The sequence below is a fragment of the Peromyscus leucopus genome, chromosome 6 (genome assembly GCF_004664715.2).
Source record: "Peromyscus leucopus breed LL Stock chromosome 6, UCI_PerLeu_2.1, whole genome shotgun sequence".
NCBI lineage: Eukaryota > Metazoa > Chordata > Mammalia > Rodentia > Cricetidae > Peromyscus > Peromyscus leucopus.
In genome coordinates, this window is record NC_051068.1 from 67,622,834 (window position 1) to 67,648,647 (window position 25,814).

At 50.5% G+C, this 25,814-nt stretch overlaps 1 protein-coding gene across 3 annotated transcripts in view; it reads left to right on the forward strand.

The window, feature by feature from the left end:
- Positions 1-533: 533 nt before the first annotated feature.
- Positions 534-25,814, forward strand: part of Adar (adenosine deaminase RNA specific) — a 40,870-nt gene continuing 15,589 nt past the window's right edge. For 2 of the 3 annotated variants that reach the window (XM_028890898.2, XM_028890900.2), the window contains exons 1-2: positions 19,475-19,581; positions 21,893-23,306. In XM_028890898.2, coding sequence (XP_028746731.1) covers positions 19,554-19,581; positions 21,893-23,306 — 1,442 coding nt within the window. In that variant the 5' untranslated portion in view covers positions 19,475-19,553. Of the gene's footprint in view, positions 627-19,474; positions 19,582-21,892; positions 23,307-25,814 lie in introns of those variants that run through there. The other variant, XM_028890901.2, reaches the window with a different exon arrangement.

Below are 25,814 nucleotides of genomic sequence, written 5' to 3' on the forward strand. Positions count from 1 at the left end.
GTGGAGGCCAGGAGAGGGCGCATACGATTTCCCTGGAACTGGAGTTACAGATGGTTGTGAGCCCCCACGTAGGTGCTGGGAATCTAACAGGGAGTCCCCCTGGAAGAGCTGCTGATGCTCTTAGCCCCTGAGCCACCTCTCTAGACCTCATTATGTTGCTCTTTCCTGCACTGATTTAATTTAAACAAATCATCCAAAGTCTACTGGTTATAGCACACTGACAACCAGTTCTGTGGTCTCCAAGGCTGTATCTATACATATTCTCGGGTCTTCCAACCAAACCACATTAAGGGGGGCTGGGGAGTAGAATCGAGGCCCTGAGCAAAACCGCAGTATCCTGACACCAAGTACCTGGTTCCCACCATGCACACAAAAATGCCCTCCTCAGATGGCGAGCTATTAAGGCAGACGGAGCCACAAAAACCTCCTTTTCCAAGGGCTCAAACAAAAGAGGGATGCATCACATGGGCCTCCCTCCCACGCCGGCGCGCCAGTGATGTCACCAATCTGCGCCCCAGCCATTGATTCCTGACTGAAGGTGGAGGGACTACGCGTTGGGACCAGCCGGGAAGGTCCGGCGCAACGGCAGGCTCACGAGTGGGCAGCGTCGGAGGAGTCGCGCGCGGGTAAGAGGCTGCTCGCTTCCCGCAGGCCGCCGCCGCCGCCTCCGCAGCCTGCGGCGCCATGGAAGGAGGCGCAGTGGTGGAGGCGGAGGGTGCGGCGGGACTGCGCGGATGCTCGGGCGCTGCTGCGGGCGGGAGCCGCTGGGTACCCGAGGCCCTCCCGCCGAGCCTCTCCTTCCCCGCGGATGCGGGCACCGGCGCCTGGCCTCGGGAGCCTGCCCGGCGCCCTGGCTTGGCTAGTCCGGGGACGCGGAGGTGCCCACCGTGGGACCCCACGCGGGGGGTCGCGGTCGTGGCGCTCAGCCTGGGGCTGGCCCTGGAGCAGGAGGCCTTGTTGCGTCACCTGCCTTTCCTGCGTCTGTTTGGCTTGCTTCTTGGGCCCTGCCGGAGGGTAAGCCGGCCCGAGGTGTTCCGCGTGGGTGTCAGGGTCCGGGAAAACTTGCGGTGGGCTTTTGAACGCGTGAGGGGGGGGGAGTGTAAGCGTGCAATCAGCGGAGGGGGCCGTGTCTAAGCGGCCGCGGGCGAACCCCGGCAGCACACCGAGGCCTCCAAGGCTGGCTGCTGGAGAGGGAGGACAGGTTGCTAGAGGAGGTCATTAGCGACGGAGAACGCAGGAGCGTCAAATTGTGGGCAGTTGAATGACGATGCCAACTTATTTCTCTAGCAAAGAGGTCTTGTTCCCGTCGTTTTAAAGATCCGGAAAAAACATCAATGTTATTTACAGTTGAGTGCTTGCAGTGTTCTGGGAGGCAGAGAAAGACACTGAGGCGGGCGTGAACGGTAGAATCAGGTCCACTGCTTCTCGGCAGTGTGACATTGAGTCATTTAACCTCTCCAGTCTCGTCCTTGGCCTTATCTACAAAAGGAAGATAGCTATGCTTCTCTTGACCCGATGTCAGAATTTAAAGTGTCTCGCTAATGATTGGGGGCTGGCACGGCTGCTGCTGACTTCTCATCGGTGTTATAGCTTCAGGGGCTGGAGATCTTTGAGCTCTTTTGGATATTTGCTATCCTGCATTGTTTCCCTACTGTAGACTGCACAAAATTCTAGAGCTGAAAAGAGATTAGGACTTCAGTTTGTTGTGCTAATTGCACGTTCTCTTTTTTGAGCATTTGCTCCTGATAACTGTCTGTGTCAGGCGGGGACTTCAAATACACTAATTTATTTAGTCCAGCCAATCGACCTAGTGCAGTAAGTGCTGTTCCCATTTTACAGATGGCAGAAGGTAAATCCTGGCAAGGATCCTAATACTGTTGCAGAACTAGAGTTTGAAGCCAAGCCATCAGGTTATGTGGTCTTAGTCGTTCTCAGCGACTAGGGTCCTGGTAATGCGAAGGTGACGTGGTCAGGGAAGGGAGGTATGGACCTGGGGATGGGGGGGGGGTTATCATTTCCTGTGAGTTGCAACAACATCTAGTTGTTGCATTAATACATCATCTTTTATTTTACATCCTACCCAGTAAATTGTCCAGATGTAAACTAAGATTTGACTTTTTTCGTTGGGGGTGGAGAGGAAGCCTCCTGGCCTTGGGCATACATACAGCACTAGAATGCTGGGCAGACGGTAGGTATTTGGTGATTGCTTGTAGAAAGAAGGGGGGGGGACAGAGGCACTGTTCCTCTCGCCAGCAGGAGACCTGGTGCCTACTTATCCTTAAGCTGCTATTTTTATACTCCAGCACACTGCCACACAAACATCGTACTGACCCATAGACTTAGACTTGAAGCTCTCATTTAGACCAAGGTTGGCATTATTATCCGTGACAAACTGATTAAGAGTTTTGAAGTATGCAAACAGCAGAATCTGAGCTTTGGGGCTTTTGCAGTGATCCCTTGAGCCCCAGCAATTTGTTTTGCTGTGACATCTGCTAGATGTGACCTTAATGGGCACAGCTGCTTGACAGCTTTTATGCTGTCTCGAAAGCACCGTCAGATGATTGATTGTCTGGCATCAAGGATAAAGAGTTCGATATTAAGTTTCTCTACAACTTAAGTGTTTAGCAAAGACCTGTGACTGATGCCTTGTCAACTTCAAACTAGAGTCATCTGAGAGGAAGGAGCCTGGACTGAGAAAACACCTCCATAGGATCCAGCTGTAGGCAGGCCTGTAGAGCATTTTCTTAATCAATGATTGATGGGGGAGGGCCCCGCCCATCGTGGGTGGTGTCACCCCTGGGCTGGTAGTCCTGGGTTCTATAAGGAAGAAGGTTGAGCTAGCCAGTAAGCAGCACTCCTCCGTGGCTTCTACATCAGCTCCTGCCTCTAGGTTCCTGCCTGAGTTCCTGACTTGACTTGTCTCAATGATGAACTGTAATGTGGAAATGAAAGCCAAATGAACACTTTCCTCCCCAAGTAGCTTTTGGTCATGGTGCTTCATCACAGCAGTAGTAACCCTAAGACAGATGACCATTAATGTGGGAATGGAACTAGCTTCAAACTATTCTCGATGTTTTATATTAATTCATTATTTGTGGTACTGGGGATTGAGCCCGGATGCCCATACATGATGGACAAGCACACTATCACTGACCTCTATCCCTTTGCTTCTTTACTTTTTATTCTGAGAAGGGCTCTCTAATTTGCTCCTGCTGGCCTTGAACTCAAAACCTCTTGCTTTAGCCCTCCCGAGTAGCTGGGATCACAGGCCTGTGCTGCCAGGCCCAGCTTCTTGATGATTTTTAGCAGCTCTTGTATGCCACTTCTGTCTTTAGAAGTCTGTACAGTAGGCTGTTGGGTTTATATAACTCCTCATCCATTTTAGGCTCTGGTCTAGGCACATAGCCCTTCATTCCTGAGCCCAAGGAGCTCAAATGATTTTTCTGTACTTTCCCAAATGCCTAAAATCTGCCTGTTTCACTAGCTTTATTAGACATTGGGAGAAACCTGACATCTCTCCTTCTGTCTGTCTATACCCTTCCTTGCACAGAAAATGAAGTTCTCTCCCTGAAAGAGGACATATTAAACTAGTTGCAAATTTCAGGAACCCAGTGTAAGCTATGTAAGTAGAAGCATTTCCCTCCTTGATTGTTGGAAGTCCAAGGGTGAGCTTCAGGTATGGCTAGATCTTGGGGCTGAAGTGATGTCATGAGGACCCTCTGGGCCCTGTCTTTCTCCTGATCTTTTTAGTTTATTCGCTGTTTTTCTACACACCAAAAAAGCTGAGACCACTGACTGCCCTAAGTCATGATTTTGTGGCTGGCCATCTTCTAACATGGCGAGCTAATCACCGTGGACAGGAGGGGGGATCCCATAGGGGAGTGGGATTCCGTGGCTGGACAGGTCTGCATCGCAGGTCCTCTCCTGGGATAGAGATGCACACTGCTTCTTCATAACTACAAGAGCCTTTGACTGAAGGAATATACCTGGTTTTGTTTGTTTTTCAATACAATGTTTTTCAGTGACAGCCACTCATCCAGTCCATGATTTCACATCTGCTATTTGGCTTGACCTTCCTGACTGCCTCCCTTGGCTAATCCTTTGTATTTAAGTGTGATAGTTTGTTGTAGAATATTAAAGATGTGTTACATTTCTTTATGCTGTGGAACATTTGTTTAATGATGCAAAGATGTGCTGTGTTCTTTTCTGTTGAATTTGTTTAACTCTGTGGAGCTGTGTTACTGTGCCTGTCTAAAACACCTGATGGTCTAATAAAGAGCTGAATGGCCAATAGTGAAGCAGGAGAAAGGATAGGTGGGACTGGCAGGCAGAGAGAATAAATAGGAAGAGAAATCTAGGAGGAAAAGAAGAAAGAGCAAGAGAAGAAGGAGAGGATGATGCTAGGAGCCAGCCATCCAGCCACACAGCCAGCCATGGAATAAGAGTAAAAGTAAGATATACAGGAAGGGGAAAAAAAGGAAAAAGCCCAGAGGCACAAGGTAGATGGGATACTTTAAGAAAAGCTGGCAAGAAATAAGCCAAGCTAAGGCCAGACATTTATAAGAAAGAGCAAGCCTCCATGTGTGATTTATTTGGAAGCTGGGTGGCGGGCCCCCCAAAGAGTAAAAGAGTAAAAAACAAAACAAAAATAGTTAATTGTCAACATAACACGACCTAGAGTCAACTGGGAAGAGAGTCTCAGTGAGGGGCTGTCTACACTGGGTCGGCCTATGGATGTGTCTGAGGGAAACTGTCTTAATTCAACTTGTTGATGTGGGAAGACCCAGCCTACTGTGGGCAGCACCATTCCTGAGGCAGGGGCTCTTGAACTGAGTAAATCGGGCTTAACACTAGCAGGTAAGGGTGTGTGCATCTCTTTCTCTGTGCCCTTGACCGTGGATGCGATATGACTAGCTGGGTAAAGGTACTGCCCTGCCTCCCCCAGAATGATGGACTGGGATCTGCAATTTTAAATGAATAAACCTCCCCTAAGGGGCTTTACGTCAGGGTATTTTATCACAGCTGCAGAAGTGAAGCTTGTAGGTTGTATTTCTGGGTTTGTTGGTTGGTTTTCATGTTTTGAGACAGGGTCTTAAAGCATAGCACAGGCTAACCTGGAATTCAGCGTAGACCTGGCTGGCCCAGAATTTACAAAGATCCTCCTGTCTCAGTCTCCTGAGTGCCCGGATTACAGGTGCACCACCACAGCCAGGCTAACTTCTGCTCGGGAGCTGTCTGCGTACGGCACTGCCTGCCCGGCAAGAAGAGTGCGCATGCCTTGCAGTTCTCCCTCTCAGCACTGTTCTCCTTGTGGACTTAACGCCATCCTGCCTTGCATTTGTACTCGGTTTTCTCCAGTCTTAGTAACGTGTCAGCGTGGTGAGAGCAACGAGGAAAGGAGCTTCTTGTTGTCTTTGGGCGAGGGCAGTGGGCATATAGCAGTGGGCATAGAGCAGTGGGCATAGGGCAGTGGGCATAGGGCAGAGGGCAGTGGGCATAGGGCAGTGGGCATAGGGCAGTGGGCATAGAGCAGTGGGCATAGAGCAGTGGGCATAGAGCAGTGGGCGAGGGCAGTGGGCATAGGGCAGTGGGCGAGGGCAGTGGGCATAGAGCAGTGGGCGAGGGCAGTGGGCATAGAGCAGTGGGCGAGGCAGTGGGCATAGAGCAGTGGGCGAGGGCAGTGGGCATAGAGCAGTGGGCGAGGGCAGTGGGCAGAGAGCAGTGGGCATAGAGCAGTGGGCGAGGGCAGTGGGCATAGAGCAGTGGGCATAGGGCAGTGGGCATAGAGCAGGACCTTAGTAAATGTTGATGAAGAGAATGATGCCGTGGTACTGATGAGGCGCCTGTGGGCTGGATAGATTGTCTTACCAGAAAGGGCTGAAATTATTCCTACCAGACATCTCAGGAAGGCAGGACTTCTGCCCCGTTTGTCCCTGTAGAGGTCAGGCTTTCGGAGAATCCAGCTGGGAGTTCCACCCTGGGAGAGAGCCTTTCAGAACTTACTGATTTGTTTGTTTGAGAAAGAGTCTGTCTTTCCATGTTGCCCAGGCTGGCATCGAACTCAAGTAATTCTCCTGCCTCAGCCTTTCAAGTTAACTGGAACCTTGGGTTACATTACTTCACCTGGCTCCTTGTATACCTTGATATAGGGTGTGTTAAGGTTTTGTTTCTATTTTGAGGTGGTTTTTCCCCTTGTGATGTTTGTTTTAAATATTTCCCCCAGCCGGGCGGTGGTGGCGCACGCCTTTAATCCCAGCACTCGGGAGGCAGAGCCAGGTGGATCTCTGTGAGTTCGAGGCCAGCCTGGGCTACCAAGTGACTTCCAGGAAAGGTGCAAAGCTACACAGAGAAACCCTGTCTCGAAAAACCAAAATAAATAAATAAATAAATAAATATTTTCCCCAATGCCTAAAATGTGTTAGGCACAATTACAGCCCTTTAATTAAAAAAAAAAAAATTAAACCGTACCAACACATTCTTAAACTGGATTAAATTTTCAGACCGGGTTTTGAGATCAATGTTGTGAACTTGAAAGTGTCTTGTCTCTTTAAATACCAAAATACCCAGGAAAAGGCTTTCAAAGAAAAGAAGAGGAAAGATCTCCATCAGAAAAATATAAACTGAGAGATGGCTCCTCATCAGTTCAGAATGCTGCTGATCTTAGAGGCTGGGGTTCAGTTCCTAGCACCCACAGGGCGGCTCACAACCCTCTGTAATTCCAGTTCCAGGGGATCTGATGCCCCCTTCTGGCCTCTGCAGGCACTGCATGCTCACAATGCACATACATATGAGCAGGCAAGATACTCATATTCATAAAAAAAAATTGGTAAAACAAAGGTTTTATCAAGTTCATGTCACCCTTCAGAAACAGCTTCCAGTGGCAGCCTGTGTGCCCCCCCCCCCAGGATTTTACACTCTCTAGTGTGGATGTCCTCCTTGAAGGCTTCTTTTCACCCAGCTGAGCTGTGCAGGTGGATCGCATCTAACCTTTTATACAGCCGCCCTCAAGGGGCCTTAGCTACACCACTGCTGTCTTCAGGGCAGAGCCACCCTTCTGGGGAGGGGGGTGTCAGAGCCCCGTGCAAGACAAGTCAAGCTTCCCTGGGGTCCTGCTCAAGCATCTAACTCCCATACCCTTAGGCCTCGATAGATGGCATCAATCTTCCTAGCTTTGTGTGCTCGACCACCAAGAACAGCACAACAGGAAAAAAAAAATGCCTTTTTCTTTTAATAATGAAAGAGTCAGTGGGTCTCAGCCTGACCTGGTTGTGTAGTGTTGTAACCCTAGCTCCTCAGACTGTGTTCAAGGCCTGCCTGGGTAACCTGGCAAGACCCTAATAGTTAAATACAACAGGGAAAGCTGGGGTGAGGTGGGCTTAGGGTCATAGCTCAGTGGTACATAGCTTAGCCTGAGGGGGCCCTAGGGTCATTCTCAGCACTGAAAAAGAGAAAGGGGCGGGGTGCTTGGCCTACAAATAAACTCTCAAAGAAAGAGGATTACTGTTAACCCTGACCTGGCCCCAGGGGTCTGAACTCCAGTCCCTGCCGGCTGCAGGTCTGTGCCGGGGGGCCGGCTGCAGGTCTCTGCCGCGGGGCTGCATCTTGCCGGCTGCAGGTCTCTGTCGCGGAGCCGCATCCAGCCGGCTGCAGGTCTCTGACGCGGGGCCGCGTTCTGCCGGCTGCAGGTCTCTGCCGCGGGGCCGCATCCAGCCGGCTGCAGGTCTCTGACGCAGGGCCGCGTTCTGCCGGCTGCAGGTCTGTGACGCGGGGCCGCGTTCTGCCGGCTGCAGGTCTCTGACGCAGGGCCGCATCCAGCCGGCTGCAGGTCTCTGACGCGGGGCCATGACCTGATACGCTTCCAAAAAGTGAGCGGGGAGTGGTCCTTACACAAGATTCTTGGGACCAGAAGTGGTTTGGATATTGGGTTTGTGTGTGTGTGGTAGGTTTAGAGGATATTTGCATATGCACAGTGAGATGCCTTAGAAGATGGGCTGGAGCCGGGCAGTGGTGGCGCACGCCTTTAATCCCAGCACTCGGGAGGCAGAGCCAGGCGGATCTCTGTGAGTTCGAGGCCAGCCTGGGCTACCAAGTGAGCTCCAGGAAAGGCGCAAAGCTACGCAGAGAAACCCTGTCTCGAAAAACCAAAAAAAAAAAAAAAAAAGAAGATGGGCTGGAGAGTAAACAGAATGGCATTATGTTTTCACAGATGCCTTATACACAGCCTGGTGCAGTATCATACAATGGTTTTTAGTTTTGTGTGTGAAGCAGTTTCATGGACTACACAGAGAAACCCTGTTTTGAAAAACCAAAACCAAAAATAAATAAATAATAAAAATGAATGTGTATGGGTATTTTGCCTGCACATATCTGTACATCAAATGCATGCCTGGTGCCCATGGAGACCAGAAGAGGGCGTTGGATCCCTCTGGATCTAGAGTTACAGATGGTTGTGAGCTACCACGTGGACACTGGGGGTCGAACCTGGGTCCTGGGGAAGAGCAGTCCATGCTCTCAAGGGCTGAGCCATCTCTCCAGCCCCTTGTGTAATATTTTAAATAAAAATATTAACTAGCTAAGGGCTGGAGAAAGGGTTCAGGGACTGAGAGCGCGGACTGCTCTTCCAGAGGATGTGAGTTCCTGTAACCGCGTGCATGTTGGGGGGCAATCACCTGTCCCTCTAGCTTCGGGGCATCCAGTGTCCTGGTGTCTGCAAGCACAGGTAATCCCCCCCCCCCGTGTGTGTCTGTCTGTCACACACACACACACACACACACACACACACACACACACACACGAATAGAATAAATAACTCATAAAGAATTTTAACTGAATGTCTGTGTTTTATTTTAACTGTGCTGTTACTGTTATATTGTAAAATTGCCCTTTAGTACAGGAGCTCCCAGTTTATGCTGGTCTGGCATAACTTCTTTATGCATGCACAGAGCATACACATCAGTAGGAACATACTTCACAGTTTGGTCTCCCTAGGCCAGCCCTGTGCAGTTCCATACTCTGGGAGTATCCAACCACACTGTCCAGGGTAGCCAGAAGTTTTCCTGTGTCCCACCTGGCCCACAGCAGTTTATAAAATAAACTTAATATTAAAAACGCTTAATATTAATTACAAACCCTTTGGCCTCTGGCTCAGGCTCCATACTAACTAGCTCTTACAACTTACCTCAACCCATTGTGATTCATCTGTGTTTTGCCATGTGGCTTCATGGCATTACCTATTCTCTCTTGCTTCTCAGGCAGCGCCTCACAGCATCCCTCTCACCCGCCTTTCCTCCCCTGTATCTCTCTTGGATTCCCCACCTGGCTCTATTCTGCCTTGCCATAGGCCATAGCAGCTTCTTTATTAACCAGGGGTAGCAACACATATTCACAGCGTAGGAAAGACCACCCCCCAGCAGTCCAAGGGCACAAAGCTTTTCACAGCTACTCTGCCAGGCTTCAGTGTCAGCACACAGTGGAGCAACCTTGCGTTCCTTTCAGGCAGTGATGGGTGTATTGAAAGTCCAGGGTCATTCATACAGTGCATTATTTTAGTGTTCTCAGCGTGTCACAAAGTTGCTACAGGAAATTCTGCTCATGGTGCTTAACTGGGCACTCTGAGTGCCCAGCCTTTCCGTGTGTAAGCGAGATGGTGGGTTCAGCCTCTGTCCTTTCCTGCCCCTCATGTGTTCCTAAAACACTTTCTGGGGTGATCCATGTGTTTGTGTGCACAGATTCTATGTGACTCATCATGGATCTTAACAGAAAATAGACCCATTTAATTAGTAGCTAAATCAGGAAATAAAACATTTCCATAGGAAATCGCTGGTGCCTGTTTCTAGTCACTGCTGCTCCTGAATACAACTGCTGTTCTCAAGTCTTCCCCACAGATTCATTCTAAAGTTTCATGTATGGAATTATACAGTTTGTACTTAACCGTGTTTTGTGGTTTTGTTTTTGTTGTTTGTTTTTGAGACAATCTGGTATATCCCAGGCTGACCTTGAATTTGTTATGTAGCTGAGGGTGATCTTGAACACCTGATTCTCCTGTCTACCTCCTAGGTGGTGGGATTATAGACATCTTCCCAGTTTACACTACGTGCTTTGTATGTGTGTGGTGTACATGTATCTATGTATGCATATGAGTGCATGTGGAGACTGGAGTTGGATACCTAGTGTCTTCTTCCATCTCTCTCCATCTTGTTTTCTGAGAGAAGATTCCTGGAGCTCGCCACTTTAGCTGTCCAGTAAGATCCAGGGATCCCATCCCTCCCTTCGCAGTGCTGGGATCACAGCTGCACACTGCTGAGTCCAGCTCTTTATGGGAGTGCGGGGACCCAAATTGAGGTCTGTACACTTGATGACGGGCGTTTCACCCGGTGAGCGCTCTTCAGTGTGGTGGAATAGCACTGAGGTGTTTGTTCGGCGCTTGAAGGGCATTTGGCTGGTTCCAGGTCTAAGGGGCACTGCAGTCCTAAGGCTGGGTGTGGTGGTGCTTTAATCCCAGCACTTGGGAGGCAGAAGCAGGCGGATCTCTGTGATCCAAGCCAGCCTGGTCTACAGAGTGAGATCCTGTCTCAAATAAAAAACAGTTCTAGGGACTGGGGAGGGGGTGGTTCAGTAATAAAATGCTTGTGAAGAACCTTAGTTTGATCCTCACAACCCAAGTCTAAAACAAACAAACAGTACTGAGGAGGTGGAGACAGGAAGGTCCCTGTGGCATGGCGGCCAGCCAGCCCCGCTTAATTGGTAAGCTTCAGGCCAATGCAAGACCCTCTCTCAAAGAACATGGGCTTTGTTCCTAAGGTTGTTTGTGGCCTTCACACACACATAGATGCACTTGTTCACATGTGCACTACACACACACACACACACACACACACACACACACACACACATTTTCTATTGTGGTTAAAAAACAAAACAAAACAAAACTTACCACCATAAGCCATTTTTACAGATCTAATTCTAGAGTATATAGACCTGCATTGACCAGCTTTCCAGGTTGGTTATCAGTTGTATCATTGATTACATTGTTTAGTTAATTCTTAGTAATACAGTCACCTTATCGTCATCATTAGCTGAAATTAGACACTCACCTAAGACTTTTTACAATGTCTAATTGCTTTGCAAGGCAGTTGAGCTTATCAGTTTAACTTCAGAAGATAGTTCCTTGATTGTCCTTTTTTTTTCTTTAAGTTTTATTCTGTGTGTGGGGGTGTTTTGTGTGCATGTGTATATCTGTGTACCATGTGGGGTGCCTGGCACCCATGGAGGCCAAAAGAGGGCTGGAATCTGAACTCAGGTCCCTCAAAAGAGCAACACGTGCTCTTAACCGCTGAGCTATCGCTTCAGCCCCTCCTCCTCCTCCTCCTCCTCTCCTACCCCCCTCTTCTTCTTCCCCACCTCTGTACAGGGTTTTTCTGTGTAGCCCTGGCTAGACTAGAACTCAATCTGTAGACCAGGCTGGCTTTGAACTCATAGATCTGCTTGCCTCTGCGTCTTGAGCACTGGGTTTAAAGGCCTGAGTGATCATACCTGGCTATTTTAATTTGTCTTTTTGAAACAGAGTCTCACTATTTATCCCAGGTTAGCCTTCTGAAGCTTCCACGTTGTTGGGAGTAGAGACGTGTGCCACCAGGCTGGCTACTGCTCTTGACTTGATCGCAATAAAATATTCACTGGATGAATATTTTGCCAAATACTTTGTATCTGCAAGGCTCTGTGCTGTGTCAGGAGAGTGAAAGCTGTTACTGCACAGACAAGCAGGCTTGATTCGTGTAAATGTGTAAATACAGCTAGGAGGAAAAGAAGGCCCTGGGGTTGTGGGCCCTGTAAACTTTATCTGCCCTCTGTCCTCTCATGTTGGAAAAGAACTAACAGAACACTGGGGGCTGCACTTGTTCAAGCCTGCAAAAGTGTGATTTGACTGTTGGGCAAACAAGATGGAGGGTGGACCATGCCAACAGTAGATAATGTGGCAGACCTTGTTTGGGACCTGAACCTTTATCCTAAGATTAATGGTGGTCACCTCCTAAAGGCAGCAGTAACCTAATCAGGTTTGAGAACACTTTGGAGGAAGCCAGGGTAGTTTCCTAGAATCAAAATTAGACTGTGAAGTTATCCATGGAGTCCCCAAACCAGATGAAGTATTTGTGGGGTGTGTGTGTGTGTGTGTGTGTGTGTGTGTGTGTGTGTGTGTGTCAGATCTTACTCTGTAGCCAGGGCTGGCCCTAACCAGTTGGCTCTATCTGTTTGGCGAGCGTCCTGTCTCTGCCCTCTGAGTGCTGGCATTACAGGTGGTATTGACACTTCACACAGAGCTGGAGAACTAAGTGTGTGTGCTTTCCCAGTGCGGCCTTTGGTCCCCAGCTGCATACCAAATCCTGCAGACAGGTGTGACTCAGCAATACAGATGCTTCTCTCACACCTCTGGAGGCTTTAGTGTCACTGCACTCCAGTGGAAGTGTGAGCTGGCCTGAGCTGCCTCTGGAGTGGGATGTGCCTGGCCTTGCTTGCTCCTGGTGGCCACTGCTTGACTTGGGACTACATCATTGTATTCTTTAATGGCAGCATCTCAAATTGCTCTCTTCCGACGCCACAGGACCTTCTCCTCTGCATATAGGTGGAGAGATCTGTGAACCTGTCAATAATGAAAGGATGAATTGAAAACCGAGTTAGGAAGCCTGGCGTTGGTGGGACACACCTGTAATTCCAGCACTGAGGATGCTGGACAGGAACCCTGGCGTTGGTGGTACACACCTGTAACCCCAGCACTTAGGATGCTGGACAGGAAGCCTGGCATTGGTGGTACACACCTGTAACCCCAGCACTTAGGATGCTGGTCAGGAGGGTCTTGAGCTACATGGTTGAATCCTATTTCAAAGAAAGAAAAAAAGAGAAGTTAGAAATGGCAGAGCCTTATCAACTCCCTCTTCAGGGAAGACTGGAAGACCGTAGACAGCCACAGTGGCACTCGGCTGGCCTCTTGTCCTTGGAGCTTCCTCCTCAGTGTCCGCTCTAGGACAGCACGAGACAGCATCGTACATTGCCTTTAGATTCTGTTAGGAAGATGAGTAAAATCTGCTCAGTTAAGAACAAGGAGAAAGCCGGGTAGTGGCGGTGCACGCCTTTAATCCCAGCACTCGGGAGGCAGAGCCAGGCGGATCTCTGTGAGTTCAAGGCCAGCCTGGTCTACAGAGTGAGATCCATGACAGGCACCAAAACTACACAGAGAAACCCTGTCGAGAGAGAGAGAGAGAGAGAGAGAGAGAGAGAGAGAGAGAGAGAGAGAGAGAGAGAAAGAAGAAGAAGAAGAAGAAGAAGAAGAAGAAGAAGAAGAAGAAGAAGAAGAAGAAGAAGAAGAAGAAGAAGAAGAAGAAGAAGAAGCAGCAGCAGCAGGAGGGAGAGAAAAAAGTAAATCCCATGTATTGGTTGTTTCATAAATTGGCTATTCGATGAATTGGCCATCTGGCAAACTGGCCTCCTGTGAATTGGCAGTTAGTGAAATCCACCTGCTTCCCAAGAAACACTGTAGCACTCGGGGCCGGTCTGCTGTTGCTGCCTAGGAGCCAGCACTTATTCCCTCCGCTTCCTGCAACTGGAGATGGGGCCACTGCTCTGCAGGAGCCAGGACTGGCCAGAGCTCACAGGCTGGGGTGGGGAGAAGAGGAAGGAAAGGACAGTCTGAGAATCCTTGGAACCAGATGTGGGCCGGTAGCTGAGTCTCTCCTGGTCAAGTGCTACTAACAGTACTGAGCTTGCACAGGACAGGCAGCTTGCGTAACAAGGATTTAATACGCAGAGGTACAAGGTGTATGGTCACTTTGTGAGCTGCTCATGAAGCTAAATGTTCAGTGATATATATGTAGAATGTTCTACAGAACTATTAGCCATTGTTTTTACAATTGTTTTGGCATTGTTATTAATTCTATGACTTTATTGTGTAATTGCTAACAATGGTTGGCATAGACACTTTTTCCCTTCATTTACTGGAGATCTCTGCCTCCGTAATAAAAAGCATGTCCCTTTTTCTGGAGACCTCTGTTTTTTGGGGGGTGGCTTGGTGGCACCCGTCTGTACTTCTAGCAGTTGGAAGATAGAGGCAGGATGACAAGGCTCAGAGTTAGCCTCAGCTGCATATGGAGTTCAAGGAGACTCTGGACTATATGAGACCCTGTGTCAAAAAAACAAAACCAAAAGCTTGTTCTGGCTATTGGCATCCACAGAATATCTCTCAGGGTCAATATAACTGACTGATGCCGCCTCATTCTTCTGTCTCCTGAAAGCTCCCCTGATGATCTGAGCAAGTTAGATTGCTGGGGAAGGTGTGTGAGTTTTAAGAATAAGTATTGCAGGGATAATAGCTATTTCGGTGGAAAGAAAAGCCCAATGATAAATATTGAAGAGATTGGGCCTGGTGATGCACACCTATATCCCAGAACCCAGAGGCAGGAGTTCAAGGCTAGCCTGGGCTATATAACAAGTTCCTGGACAGCCAGAGATATACAGTAAGACCCAGGGACAGGGGAGAGAACATGAGTGGGGGGGAACCAGAACAAAGACTAACAAATTTATGCCCAGAGCTCCACAGATTGTTATGAGCTGGGGTACAGGGTGCGGATACGGCTCAGGGGTAGAGTGCTTGCCTTAGTAAGTATAGTCAAGGCCATTGGGTTCAATCTCCAGCACTGAAAAAAAGTGAGGATAAGAACTTGAGTGTATGTATACGCATATTCTCTTTAAAAAATAATGCCCTTGGGGCTAGAGAGATGCCCAACTATTAATTGCACATGCTGCTCTTGCAGAGGACCTGGCTTCAGTTTCCAGCAGCCAAATCAGATAGTTCACAACTGCCTGTAACTCCAGCTTCAGGAGGATCTGAGACCTCTGACTTCCTAAGGCACCTGTACTCATAGGCATGACCCACCCACCCCCTCTGCCCACCACCTCCCCGAGCACAAACACACAGAATTTAAAATCTTTAAAATAATACTGATGCTGTTAGTACTTGGTAGCTCAGTGCGTCACTACTTTCTCTGATAACACATTGCTAGTTGTTCATGTAGCATTCCATCTAAGCAGCACATTTCTCTCAGTGGCTCCACCGGAACCAGCACTGAAGGCGAGCAGACTCTACTGTACTGTAGAGGCAAATGATCTACCTGCCATAGACAGCTGTCTGGGTGCCGAAGTCTGGTTCCGGAAAATTAGAGTCAAAAACTGTTGTAAACATGCATCTCTCCACAAAGTGAGGTTACACAAAATGTCCAGCTCACCCAGATAACAGTGACTGTGGTTAAAGCAAGGTGTGGGCACTGGGAGCTAAACCTAGTAGCAGCTCCTGAAGGTGCATGTGGAACTGGGGCCTGGCCACAGTGAAGCTGAGGGTTTGTTTTGTTTTGTGATTCCTTATTTTAGACATAACTCTGAAGTATTTAGGTGGTGACTAATGAGTAACCCCTCAGAGGTAAGTACAGTGATAGCTGTCACCAGTCTGGGAGAGGAGACAGGTTTCTGACTAAGACTGTGGCGGGTACTCAGTGATGAGACTGACAGATGTCTGCGGGTACTCGGTGATGAGATTGACAGATGTCTGCGGGTACTCAGTGATGAGATTGTGACAGATGTCTGCGGGTACTCAGTGATGAGATTGTGACTGCTGGTACTCAGTGATGAGACTGACAGATGTCTGCGGGTACTCAGTGATGAGACTGACAGATGTCTGCAGGTACTCAGTGATGAGACTGTGACTGTCTGCGGGTACTCAGTGATGAGACTGACAGATGTCTGCGGGTACTCAGTGATGAGACTGTGACTGTCTGCGGGTACTCAGTGATGAGACTGTGACTGTCTGCGGGTACTCAGTGATGAGACTGTGACTGTCTGCAGGTACTCAGTGATGAGATTGTGACTGTCTGCGGGTACTCAGTGATGAGATTGACAGATGTCTGCGGGTACTCAGTGATGAGACTGTGACTGTCTGCAGGTACTCAGTGATGAGACTGTGACAGACTGTCTGCGGGTACTCAGTGATGAGACTGACAGATGTCTGCTGGTACTCAGTGATGAGATTGTGACAGTCAGCAGGTACTCAGTTGATGAGATTGTGACAGATGTCTGCGGGTACTCAGTGATGAGATTGTGACAGATGTCTGCAGGTACTCAGTGATGAGACTGTGACTAACTGCAGGTACTCAGTGATGAGACTGTGACTGTCTGTGGGTACTCAGTGATGAGATGTGGGTGGGTACTCAGTGATGAGATTGTGACAGATGTCTGCAGGTACTCAGTTGATGAGATTGTGACAGATGTCTGCAGGTACTCAGTTGATGAGATTGTGACAGATGTCTGCAGGTACTCAGTTGATGAGATTGTGACAGATGTCTGCGGGTACTCAGTGATGAGATTGTGACAGATGTCTGCAGGTACTCAGTTGATGAGATTGTGACAGATGTCTGCAGGTACTCAGTTGATGAGATTGTGACAGATGTCTGCAGGTGCTCAGTGATGAGATTGTGACTGTCTGCGGGTACTCAGTGATGAGATTGTGACTGTCTGCGGGTACTCAGTGATGAGATTGTGACAGATGTCTGCGGGTACTCAGTGATGAGATTGTGACTGTCTGCAGGTACTCAGTGATGAGATTGTGACAGATGTCTGCAGGTACTCAGTGATGAGACTGACAGATGTCTGCAGGTACTCAGTGATGAGACTGACAGATGTCTGCAGGTACTCAGTGATGAGATTGTGACTGTCTGCGGGTACTCAGTGATGAGATTGTGACTGTCTGCGGGTACTCAGTGATGAGATTGTGACTGTCTGCGGGTACTCAGTGATGAGATTGTGACTGTCTGCAGGTACTCAGTGATGAGATTGTGACAGATGTCTGCAGGTACTCAGTTGATGAGATTGTGACAGATGTCTGCGGGTACTCAATGATGAGATTGTGACAGCAACAGTTCTTCCAAGGCATAAAGTGATCTTGGAGGAGAGAAAGTTCTCCTGAGAGCTCTTCGTGTGTTTGGTTCACAGAGCCCAGAAGGACTAGGACTGCACTGGAGTCCCCATGAAAGCACTTCCGGATTCTTCCTGATCACTCCCCAGGAAGGCAAGAAAGCAGAGGTAAGGCACCATGCAGGTTATGAGAATGGAGCAGAGGACCTGGGGAAGCGGGCTGGAATTCCTGCAGGGAGGGCCATTCTCTCTGTTTCCTTACCTTTTAAAGTTGTGGAATAGAGCATGCGCACACGTACACATACATACGTATATGTGAACGTGAACAAACCACCAGTGCATAACAGTCAGTTAGCAAACATGTGTAGCCACTGCCCAGGTGAACACTGGACTATAGCACCCAGAATATTCTTTCCATTCAGAGCACCTTCCTCTATGCAGTACATGATACAGCTTGGTGTGGCCTGGCTTGGGACTCTACATGTCTTCTCTCCCTGTTACTGTATTGCTTCACGTCCATTGCATGGCTGTAGTTTTTCCCTCTTGCTGTAGAAGATTCTGATGTGGCTACATTTGCTTATCTCTGTTTGATAGACCCTGGGTGTTTCCCGTGTTTTGGAGGTTATCCTGCTAGAGGAAGGGGTGGCTAAATCATGGGTGTGTTTCCCTAAGTAGTGACTTCCTCAGTGACTGGGGGCTGCCCTCCCTGGTCCTCGGTGCTAGCTAATGGTGCCTAACTGGTGAGTGGACAGAACCCCACTGTGACCCCCTTTACTGAGGTTCCCTGATGGCACCAGACTGAGCTTTCTTCGTGTGTTCATTGTTATTTTTATTCCCTCCTGTGAACTGTGTTTTGCACACTGTTCTGCTGATTTGAGTGCACTCTTCCTCCTGTGAACTCTGTTTTGCACACTGTTTTACTGATTCGAGTGCACTCTTCCTCCTGTGAACTGTTTTGCACACTGTTCTGCTGATTTGAGTGCACTGTTATTCACTCACCCACCGTCCGGGCTCCCTGTGCAGGGGTAGAGTCTAGCAGCCCTGCCCACAGGTGAGCCCCAGAGAGCACTGAAGGCCGCTAGACCAACAGGGAGGCCATGACTGGGAGTGACATTTGAGCCGTCCATCTTGGCCAGACTGCTGCATTCTGGGGCTCCCGCTTGTACCACGTGTTGGGTGCTGAACACTAGCACACACCGGGTGCCCAGGACTGTGAACGTGTCTTGTCAGCTCCAAGTGCCCACTTGCTGACAAGTAAAGTCGGCCATACAAATTCCCGTTTCCTCGCTGGCACCCCCCTACCTGGAGTCAGGGAAGACCTCCCTGGGACACAGTCTGTGAAGCAGATTTTGAAAAACAGCTTCACAGAGCTGCAGAACATCATTCGCAAGACAAGGAGAATTTCCCCAAAGTGGATGAATTCATCAAACAATGTGCCAGGTAATAAGAGGAGAGGTCGCAGGTCTGAGGACTTCGTCACAATTGTCTCTGATGTGAAACAGCTCACGGTAGCCCTCCTCCCCACCTCAAATTCCCCTTGGGATTGTCCCAGTCCTGGGACCATGTTGTCCTGAAGGCCATCCTGACTCCCCACTGTCAGTGACAAACACAACACAATACAGGCTGTGGGTGAGATTCCTCCAAAGTTGTAATGGACTCCCCACCAAGGATAGCTCTTGCTTCCCTCCCCCCAACAAAACTGGTGTCCTGCACAATGGTGTAATGGCATGTTCAGTATGACTGGCAGATTGGCAATAAGAGACCGCTATAAACTGTGATTGGATGCACATTCTTTTAACTTCTTCCTCGAATATTGGCCTTGCCTAGATGTGATGTGAAGCTTCCCAGAATGCATAGTCATTATTTTACTAATTAATTATATTTTAGAGCAGGAAAAAAAGAAAAACAGCTTCACAGAAAGTACTAGTAAAGGTGCCTGCTAGAAAGGCAAGCCCAGTGGGGCACATCCATAATCCCCTGCACTCAGGAGGCAGACGCAGGAGGATTATGGTGAGTTCTAGACCAGCCTGAGTTACAGAATGAGACCCTGTCTCAAAAAAACAAAAACAAGGAAAAGGAGGAACAATCTAGGCCAAGTAACAGAACATACAAAGGTCAGCAAAGGAAGGAATTTTATCCGCAAGAAGGTATGAAGTTTGTGGCAGGCAGCGGACAGGGTGGATGAAGCTCTTGGGGACAGGGCATCCACAGGAGGGTCGGTCACTCTAGGGAGGGACAGACTTGTAAATCTCAAGTAATGGGGATTAAACACGGAAAAGGAACTTCCTCGCCGGGCAGAGGGGACGCTGTTGAGTGCCCAGTGAAGCTTTCAGTACCGTGCACAAAAATAAACCTGTCGGCGACATAAATTGCACCCCAGCTCTCAGCTGGCAGTATGAATAGGGCATGGCTGTCGGAGGCGGGGCGGCGAGGAAGGCGGTGGGTGGGGAGGGCGGCGGTCCAGCCCTTGGGTGGGCGGGCTGCTGCGGCGGGCTGCCGAGAGCAAACCCCGCCTCCTGGCCCGGGCGGGGGAGCCTTTCCAGGAAACGAAAGCTAACTCTGGGGAGCCATCTTGCGGCCCAGGTGCGGGCCTGGCCGGCGCTATGTCTCAGGGGCTCAGGGGACCCGCAGGTAAGCCCGCCGGGTCTGGTCCACCGCCTCCGGCTTGTGGAGTGTGCGTTGCGCGTGTCCTGTGCTCCCCGGTCAAGCCGATCTGCCCTTCTGGGCATCTGTATTCAGTTCGTTGTTGCAGCTTTGAGCAATAGGAGGAAGGAGGCGTGGGAGAAGATGGACAGGGTCTGAGCCCGACCCTGAGGACCCAGGCCAAGGCTGAGACCCCTTCCCTTTCTGCTACGGCCGCTGACGCCTCGCTGAACTGCTGTAGCCCCACTTGAGTAACTTTTCCTACCTCAAGGCCCTTCCTCCTTGCTCTCTTTCAACTTCCTGGGGAGTTTAATTAGCCTTCAGATAACCTACATGGTTAGGGTTAAGGTGTCTTCCACGGCTTATGGGGTAAGCGGCAGTGGTAACTCTAGCATTAAAGAGAGCAATGGTGTCCTGAGCTGCAGTCTGTGAGTCCCAGCTCCAGTGTTCTGAACAGAAGGATCCGGATCTTCAGGGGGCTCGTGCTGTGTGCGGCACTGAGTGACATTCTGGCCAGCAGTGGGCATGGAAAACTGATGCTTGGCACTGAGGGCGGCGGGAAGTGGGCACGGTTGAACGCAGAGGGGAAGGAGAAAACTCTGGTGGAAGTAGTAGGAATGTTCTGTATCTTGATTGGGTGATGGTGGTGGGTTTCTTTTTTGAGACGGTTTGTATGAGTTGTTGTTACCTTGGCTGCCCTGAGCTATCCAGGACTCTTTCCTCTAGTGCTGGGTTTGCTGGCACACCCACCCAGGTTTATACCTTCCATTGTAAGAAGCTATTTGGGATGAACCATGGCCTCACACTTGCTAGGCAAGCGCTCTACCACCAAGCTATAGTTCTAAAGTGTGTCTGTCTGTCTGTCTGTGTCTGTGTGTACTTTTAAAACTTAATTTTTCTGGGCATGGTGGCACATGCCTTTAATCCTCTCACTTAGAAGGCAGAGGCAGGTGGATCTCTGTGAGTTCGAGGTCAGCCAGGGCTACTCAGAGAAACCCTGTCTCTTTAAAAGGGGGTGGGAGAAATCCAATATATATGTGTATATGTTTACAAACTGTAATGTTCCATAGTGTGGGTATATTTCAACTTATTCAGCTGTTTTGTAACTAGGCACTCGTATTTGCCGGATTTTGTCTGAAATAGCCATTTAAATCAGGACTGAATTTAGGACTACAGAGATGGCTCGGCAGTGAAGGACAGAGGCTGGTGTTGGGCCACAACCATTTGTAACTCCAGGAGATCTTTGGCCTGGGGCACCAGGCACACATGTGGTACAGGGACATAAATGCAGGCAAAACATCCACACACATAAAATAAATAAGTCTAAAAAAAGGTATTTACCTAGACACTGACTTGAACCTCTCTGAAATGAAAATGTCGTTTCCCCAAATTCACTTAAAGAGCCAATCAGAAATCACCTAGTCTCCGTTGCTGAGCTGTGTGATTGGGTCGCCCGTTCTGCAGCTCAACACCCTTTCCCAGGCCTGTGGGGGAGCAGGGCATACAGAGGAGCCGGGTGGTCCTGTGTGTGCGGACTTCAGTTCAGTCCGTGCTGTTCAGAGCTGTCTGCCCTCTTCTAGGACGCGGTTACCGCGTGGAGATGGCGCCTGCTGTTACGCTCCTCCTTGAGCTGGGAGAAGGGGAGCACCTCAGTGTCCCCCGGACTTCAATTCCGCTTGTCAAGATCATCCCCATGTCAGGGTTTTAGAGACTAAGGGGGCTGTGTTGTGTGGTGGGGAGCCCGGCTCAGATGGCTGATCCCACGCACTCTGAGTCCCTTTTCCCTCCCCATTTGCAGGGTTGTGTTTGGTTGTTTCTTTCTGAGATCCCACGTGCTTGTGTTTCAGGTCACGGTTACTTGTGTGTTTGTTTGTTTGTTTGTTTGTTGGATGATGTGCATGCTCTGTAACGTTGAGAAGGTCACTTCTCCTCCCTCGGCTTCAGTATCTCAGTCACCAGTCCATGGCTGCCTTACGAAATTTGTGTATGTTTTTAGTTTGTGAAGGATAATTTTGGGGGTGAGTAGAAAGTTTTTCAACTCTAACTCTGTTGCAGGAAAAGTTAGTTGCTGCTGCTCTGAGGCATCAGAAAGACATCATGTGTCTTGTACCGTCTCCTCCTCTGTGTCCCCGATGAGCTCACAAGCAGCAGCCAGTGAACTAAAGTTACCCTAGTGAGGGCATAGGCCACAACTCAGTCAGCTACCCTGCCTGCTAGGAATTCCAGGCAGAAACGGGAGGGATGTCCGGCTCATGTACGGCTCTAACTCAAGCTCTGTCCTCCATGTTATCTTCTGCAGGGGTGTTCCCTCACCAGACACGCTCCTACTTGGACCCCAGCTATGAGCAGAGCAAGTGGAGACCTCCGCAGCCACGTGGGCCTGAGTCTTTCCCCAGGAGTTTCCAGCTCCAGCAGATAGACTTCCTCAAAGGGCGGCTCCCAGAAGCGCCCCTGATTGCACAGCAGCCCCAGTCACTGCCGCCATTCCTCCCAGGACACTGGCCAAGGTTCCCAGGGCCACCTTCCCAAGGCAAACAACTGGAAACCTGGGGTTTCCCCACAAGTGTGACTCTCAGAAGTCAGGGGTTCCACACAGGACTCCCACCTCCTCCCCCGCAGAGCAGGAGTCTGCCATGGAGAGGCGCTGACAGGCTCTGCTCACACTTCCAGGAGCTGAGCATTAGTCAGAGTCCAGAGCAGAAGATCCTAGGTCGTCTGGAGGAGCTTGGTGAGAGGAAGGCCACCAGCGCCCAGGCCCTAGCCAGAGAGCTCAGGGTCCCAAAGAAGGAGGTCAATCGTATATTGTATGCCCTGCAGAGGAAGGGGAAGCTGCAGAGAAGAGTAGGAACTCCTCCTTTGTGGAGCCTTGCACCCTCACATCAGGCTCAGCCCCCTAGAGCTGTGAATCCAGACAGTTGTGGCCAGGAAGTCCCTCAGGAAGAGCCTGCTTTGGACAGTCAAGACAGAGACCCTGCCTCTGACGTAGAAGGACCCCCTGAGCCTCTTGACATGGCAGAGATCAAGGAGAAAATCTGTGACTACCTGTTCAATGTGTCCAACTCCTCTGCCCTGAACCTGGCTAAGAACATTGGCCTCACCAAGGCCCGAGATGTGAATGCAGTGCTGATTGACTTGGAAAGGCAAGGCGATGTCTACAGACAAGGGGCCATGCCTCCCATCTGGTACTTGACAGACAAGAAGCGTGAGCGGCTGCAGATCAAGAGAAGTACGCACAGTGCTCCAGCAGCTGTCCCAGAGGCTCCCAGAAGCACCTCCTTCCCCTCCTGCCACTCACCCCCATCAGGCGCCTCAAGCAGCATGGCAACCCCCAAAAAAGTGGAGAATGGGCAGGAACCTGTGATGAGGTATGAAAATAGGTATGAGGCCAGGCCAGGACCGGTGAGACTGCGACCACACGCTTATCACAATGGCCCCTCTAGAGCAGGGTATGTTGACTCTGAAAATGGCCAGTGGGCCACAGATGACATCCCAGATAACTTGAATAGTATCCGCACGGCACCAGGTGAGTTCCGAGCCATCATGGAGATGCCCTCCTTCTACAGCCCTGTCTTGCCACGGTGTTCACCATACAAGAAGCTGACCGAGTGCCAGCTGAAGAACCCCGTCAGCGGGCTGTTAGAGTACGCTCAGTTCACTAGTCAGACCTGTGATTTCAACCTCATAGAGCAGAGTGGACCGTCCCATGAACCTCGGTAAGAGACCACCCAGGAAGCGGGCCTAGTGTGAGTCGGGCGCTCTGGTCCTGCGCTGTCTCAGCTCACTTGGGAGTGGTGGGTGGTCTTGGTGGCTTCTGTCTGTGCCTTCTCTCTTTCCCACCTTTTGGCTAAATCACCTTTGATTGGCCCTTTCTCTCAATGCTAATCAGAGAGGATCGACCTCCAGGGAGCCGAGACTGACTCTCTTGGCTGGAGTAAACTTACTTAGATGACTAGCTCTTGTGCGCCCATATCTGCCTTCTTGGGCCAGAGGTAACACAGACTACTTCTGTGCCCATCACCGCCAAACGGAAGCTCCCAAGAGGAGAGTGGCGGGGCAGGCTGAGCAGAGGAGTGTAGGGGAGGGTGGGCGGGGCAGGCTGAGCAGAGGAGTGTAGGGGGGGGGGGGCAGGCTGAGCAGAGGAGTGTAGGGGGGGGGGGGGGGGGGGAGGGGGGGGGGGGGGGGGCGGCAGGGGAGTGTGGGCGGTGGGCAGGGCAGGCTGAGCAGGGAGTGTAGGGGCGGGTGGGCAGGGCAGGCTGAGCAGGGGAGTGTAGGGGCGGGTGGGCAGGGCAGGCTGAGCAGAGGAGTGTAGGGGTGGGTGGGCAGGGCAGGCTGAGCAGAGGAGAGTAGAAGCAGGTGGGGGGCCAGGCGGGGGGGGGGGGGGGGGGGGGGGGGGGGGGGGGGGGGGGGGGGGGGGGCAGGCTGGCGAGGAGTGGGGGGGGGGGCGGGCAGGCTGAGCAGAGGAGAGTAGGAGCAGGTGGGGGAGCGAGGGTGAGGGGGGGGGCGGGCAGGCTGAGCAGAGGAGTGAGGGGGGGGGGGGGCAGGCTGAGCGGGAGTGTAGGGTGGGCAGGGCAGGCTGAGCCGGCAGAATAACAGCATTTGTTAGGCAGCAACAGGTGCATGTCTGTCCGTGTGTCGTCGTCGTCCCGTCCCCCCCCTCCAGCCTCAGCTGGGAGAGGGCGGGAAGGTGTGTCAACCACAGAAAGCTGCCTGCCGGTCTTACGAAGATGGTACTTGTACTTCTGCACACCTCCCCTGCACAGGGCTGCACTTGCTGCAGGCAGCTGGCCAGGCTTTGCACTATGGCAGCGGTTCTCAGGCTTCCTGATGCTGCAACCCTTGAATGCAGCTCCTCATGCTGTGGTGACCCCCAACCATAAAATGATTTCGTTACTGCTTCATAACTGTAAATGTGCTACTGTTGTGAATTGTGATGTAAATATCTGATATGCAGGATATCTGATGTGTGATCCCTGGTTTCCAGCGGTGACCTATTTCTTCCTTAATTTCCTTCACTGTACCAACTTGCCACTGCAGGAGAACTGCTAAGCACAGGGTGTGTTTGTCCCCAAACTGGCAGAGCCAGGACCCAGTTTGGGGCTGGGGCGTTCTTTCTTTCTCTCACCCCCCTCCAGAGCCAAGGGAAAGCTGTGGGGTTTGCCCTTAGTCATTCTTTGGACTTCAGCCATGTAAGGAACTTGAATGCTACCAGGCGTGGTGGCAACGTACCCATAATCCCAGCTCTCAGGCGACTGAGGCAGTGTGGAGAGTACCAGGTTAGCCTGGGCTAATATATAGTAAGACTGCCTCAAAAGGGGGAAACGTGAAAAAACAAAATGTTATACTCAAGTGTTTTGAAGACCTAGGAAGTAAGAGATCTGACCTCCTTCTCTGAATGAAATGAATCCAGCTTGAGTCAAGAGCTTAAGACATTGAAAGGCTTGAGCACAGGAGGCTGAGGCTGAGGCCAGACAGAGGTCTGGGACCAGGTGTTTTGGTTTTCACTCCAGACAGACAGACAGAGCTAGAGCACGGCACAAGCAATCCAAGAAGGACAGATTGCTCCAGTGACCTGGGACACACCACCCTCCTAAACAGCAGACTTTTAGAGGTGGCTCCTGACCTAGCCCTCACGCACCCCTCCAGCCTCCTGTTCCTCTTCTCATACCCAGCTCCCCCTCTCCCTTCTTACCACCATGGGGCAGGTGTCTGCTGTGGGTGTCTGGGGAATTCTAAAAGGAGCATCACAGTACCTTTCTTAGACCTCCATAGGAGAGGCCAGTCCACACAGTCGGCTAGGGTAAAGTTCTGGGGGCCGTTAGCAAGACTGTCCACCCACCTCTTTTGTGCACTTTATCTTTTTTCATTGTTAAGAAAGTGATAGCAGGGCCAGGCGGTGGTGGTGCACACCTTTAATCCCAGCACTCCGGAGGCAGAGGCAGGCGGATCTCTGTGAGTTCGAGGCCAGCCTGGTCTCCAAAGTGAGTTCCAGGAAAGGCGCAAAGCTACACAGAGAAACCCTGTCTTGAAAAAAAAAAAAAAAAGAAAGAAAAAAGAAAGAAAGAAATGATAGCAGGCCAGCACGCCTGTCATCCCAGCACTTGGGAGACAGAGGCAGGAGGATGTGTAGTTCAAGGCCAGCCTGGGCTACAGAGCAAAACCCTGTCTCTAAAACATGGCGGGCCAGCAAGATGGCTCAGGAAGTAAGACACACCTTGCCACCA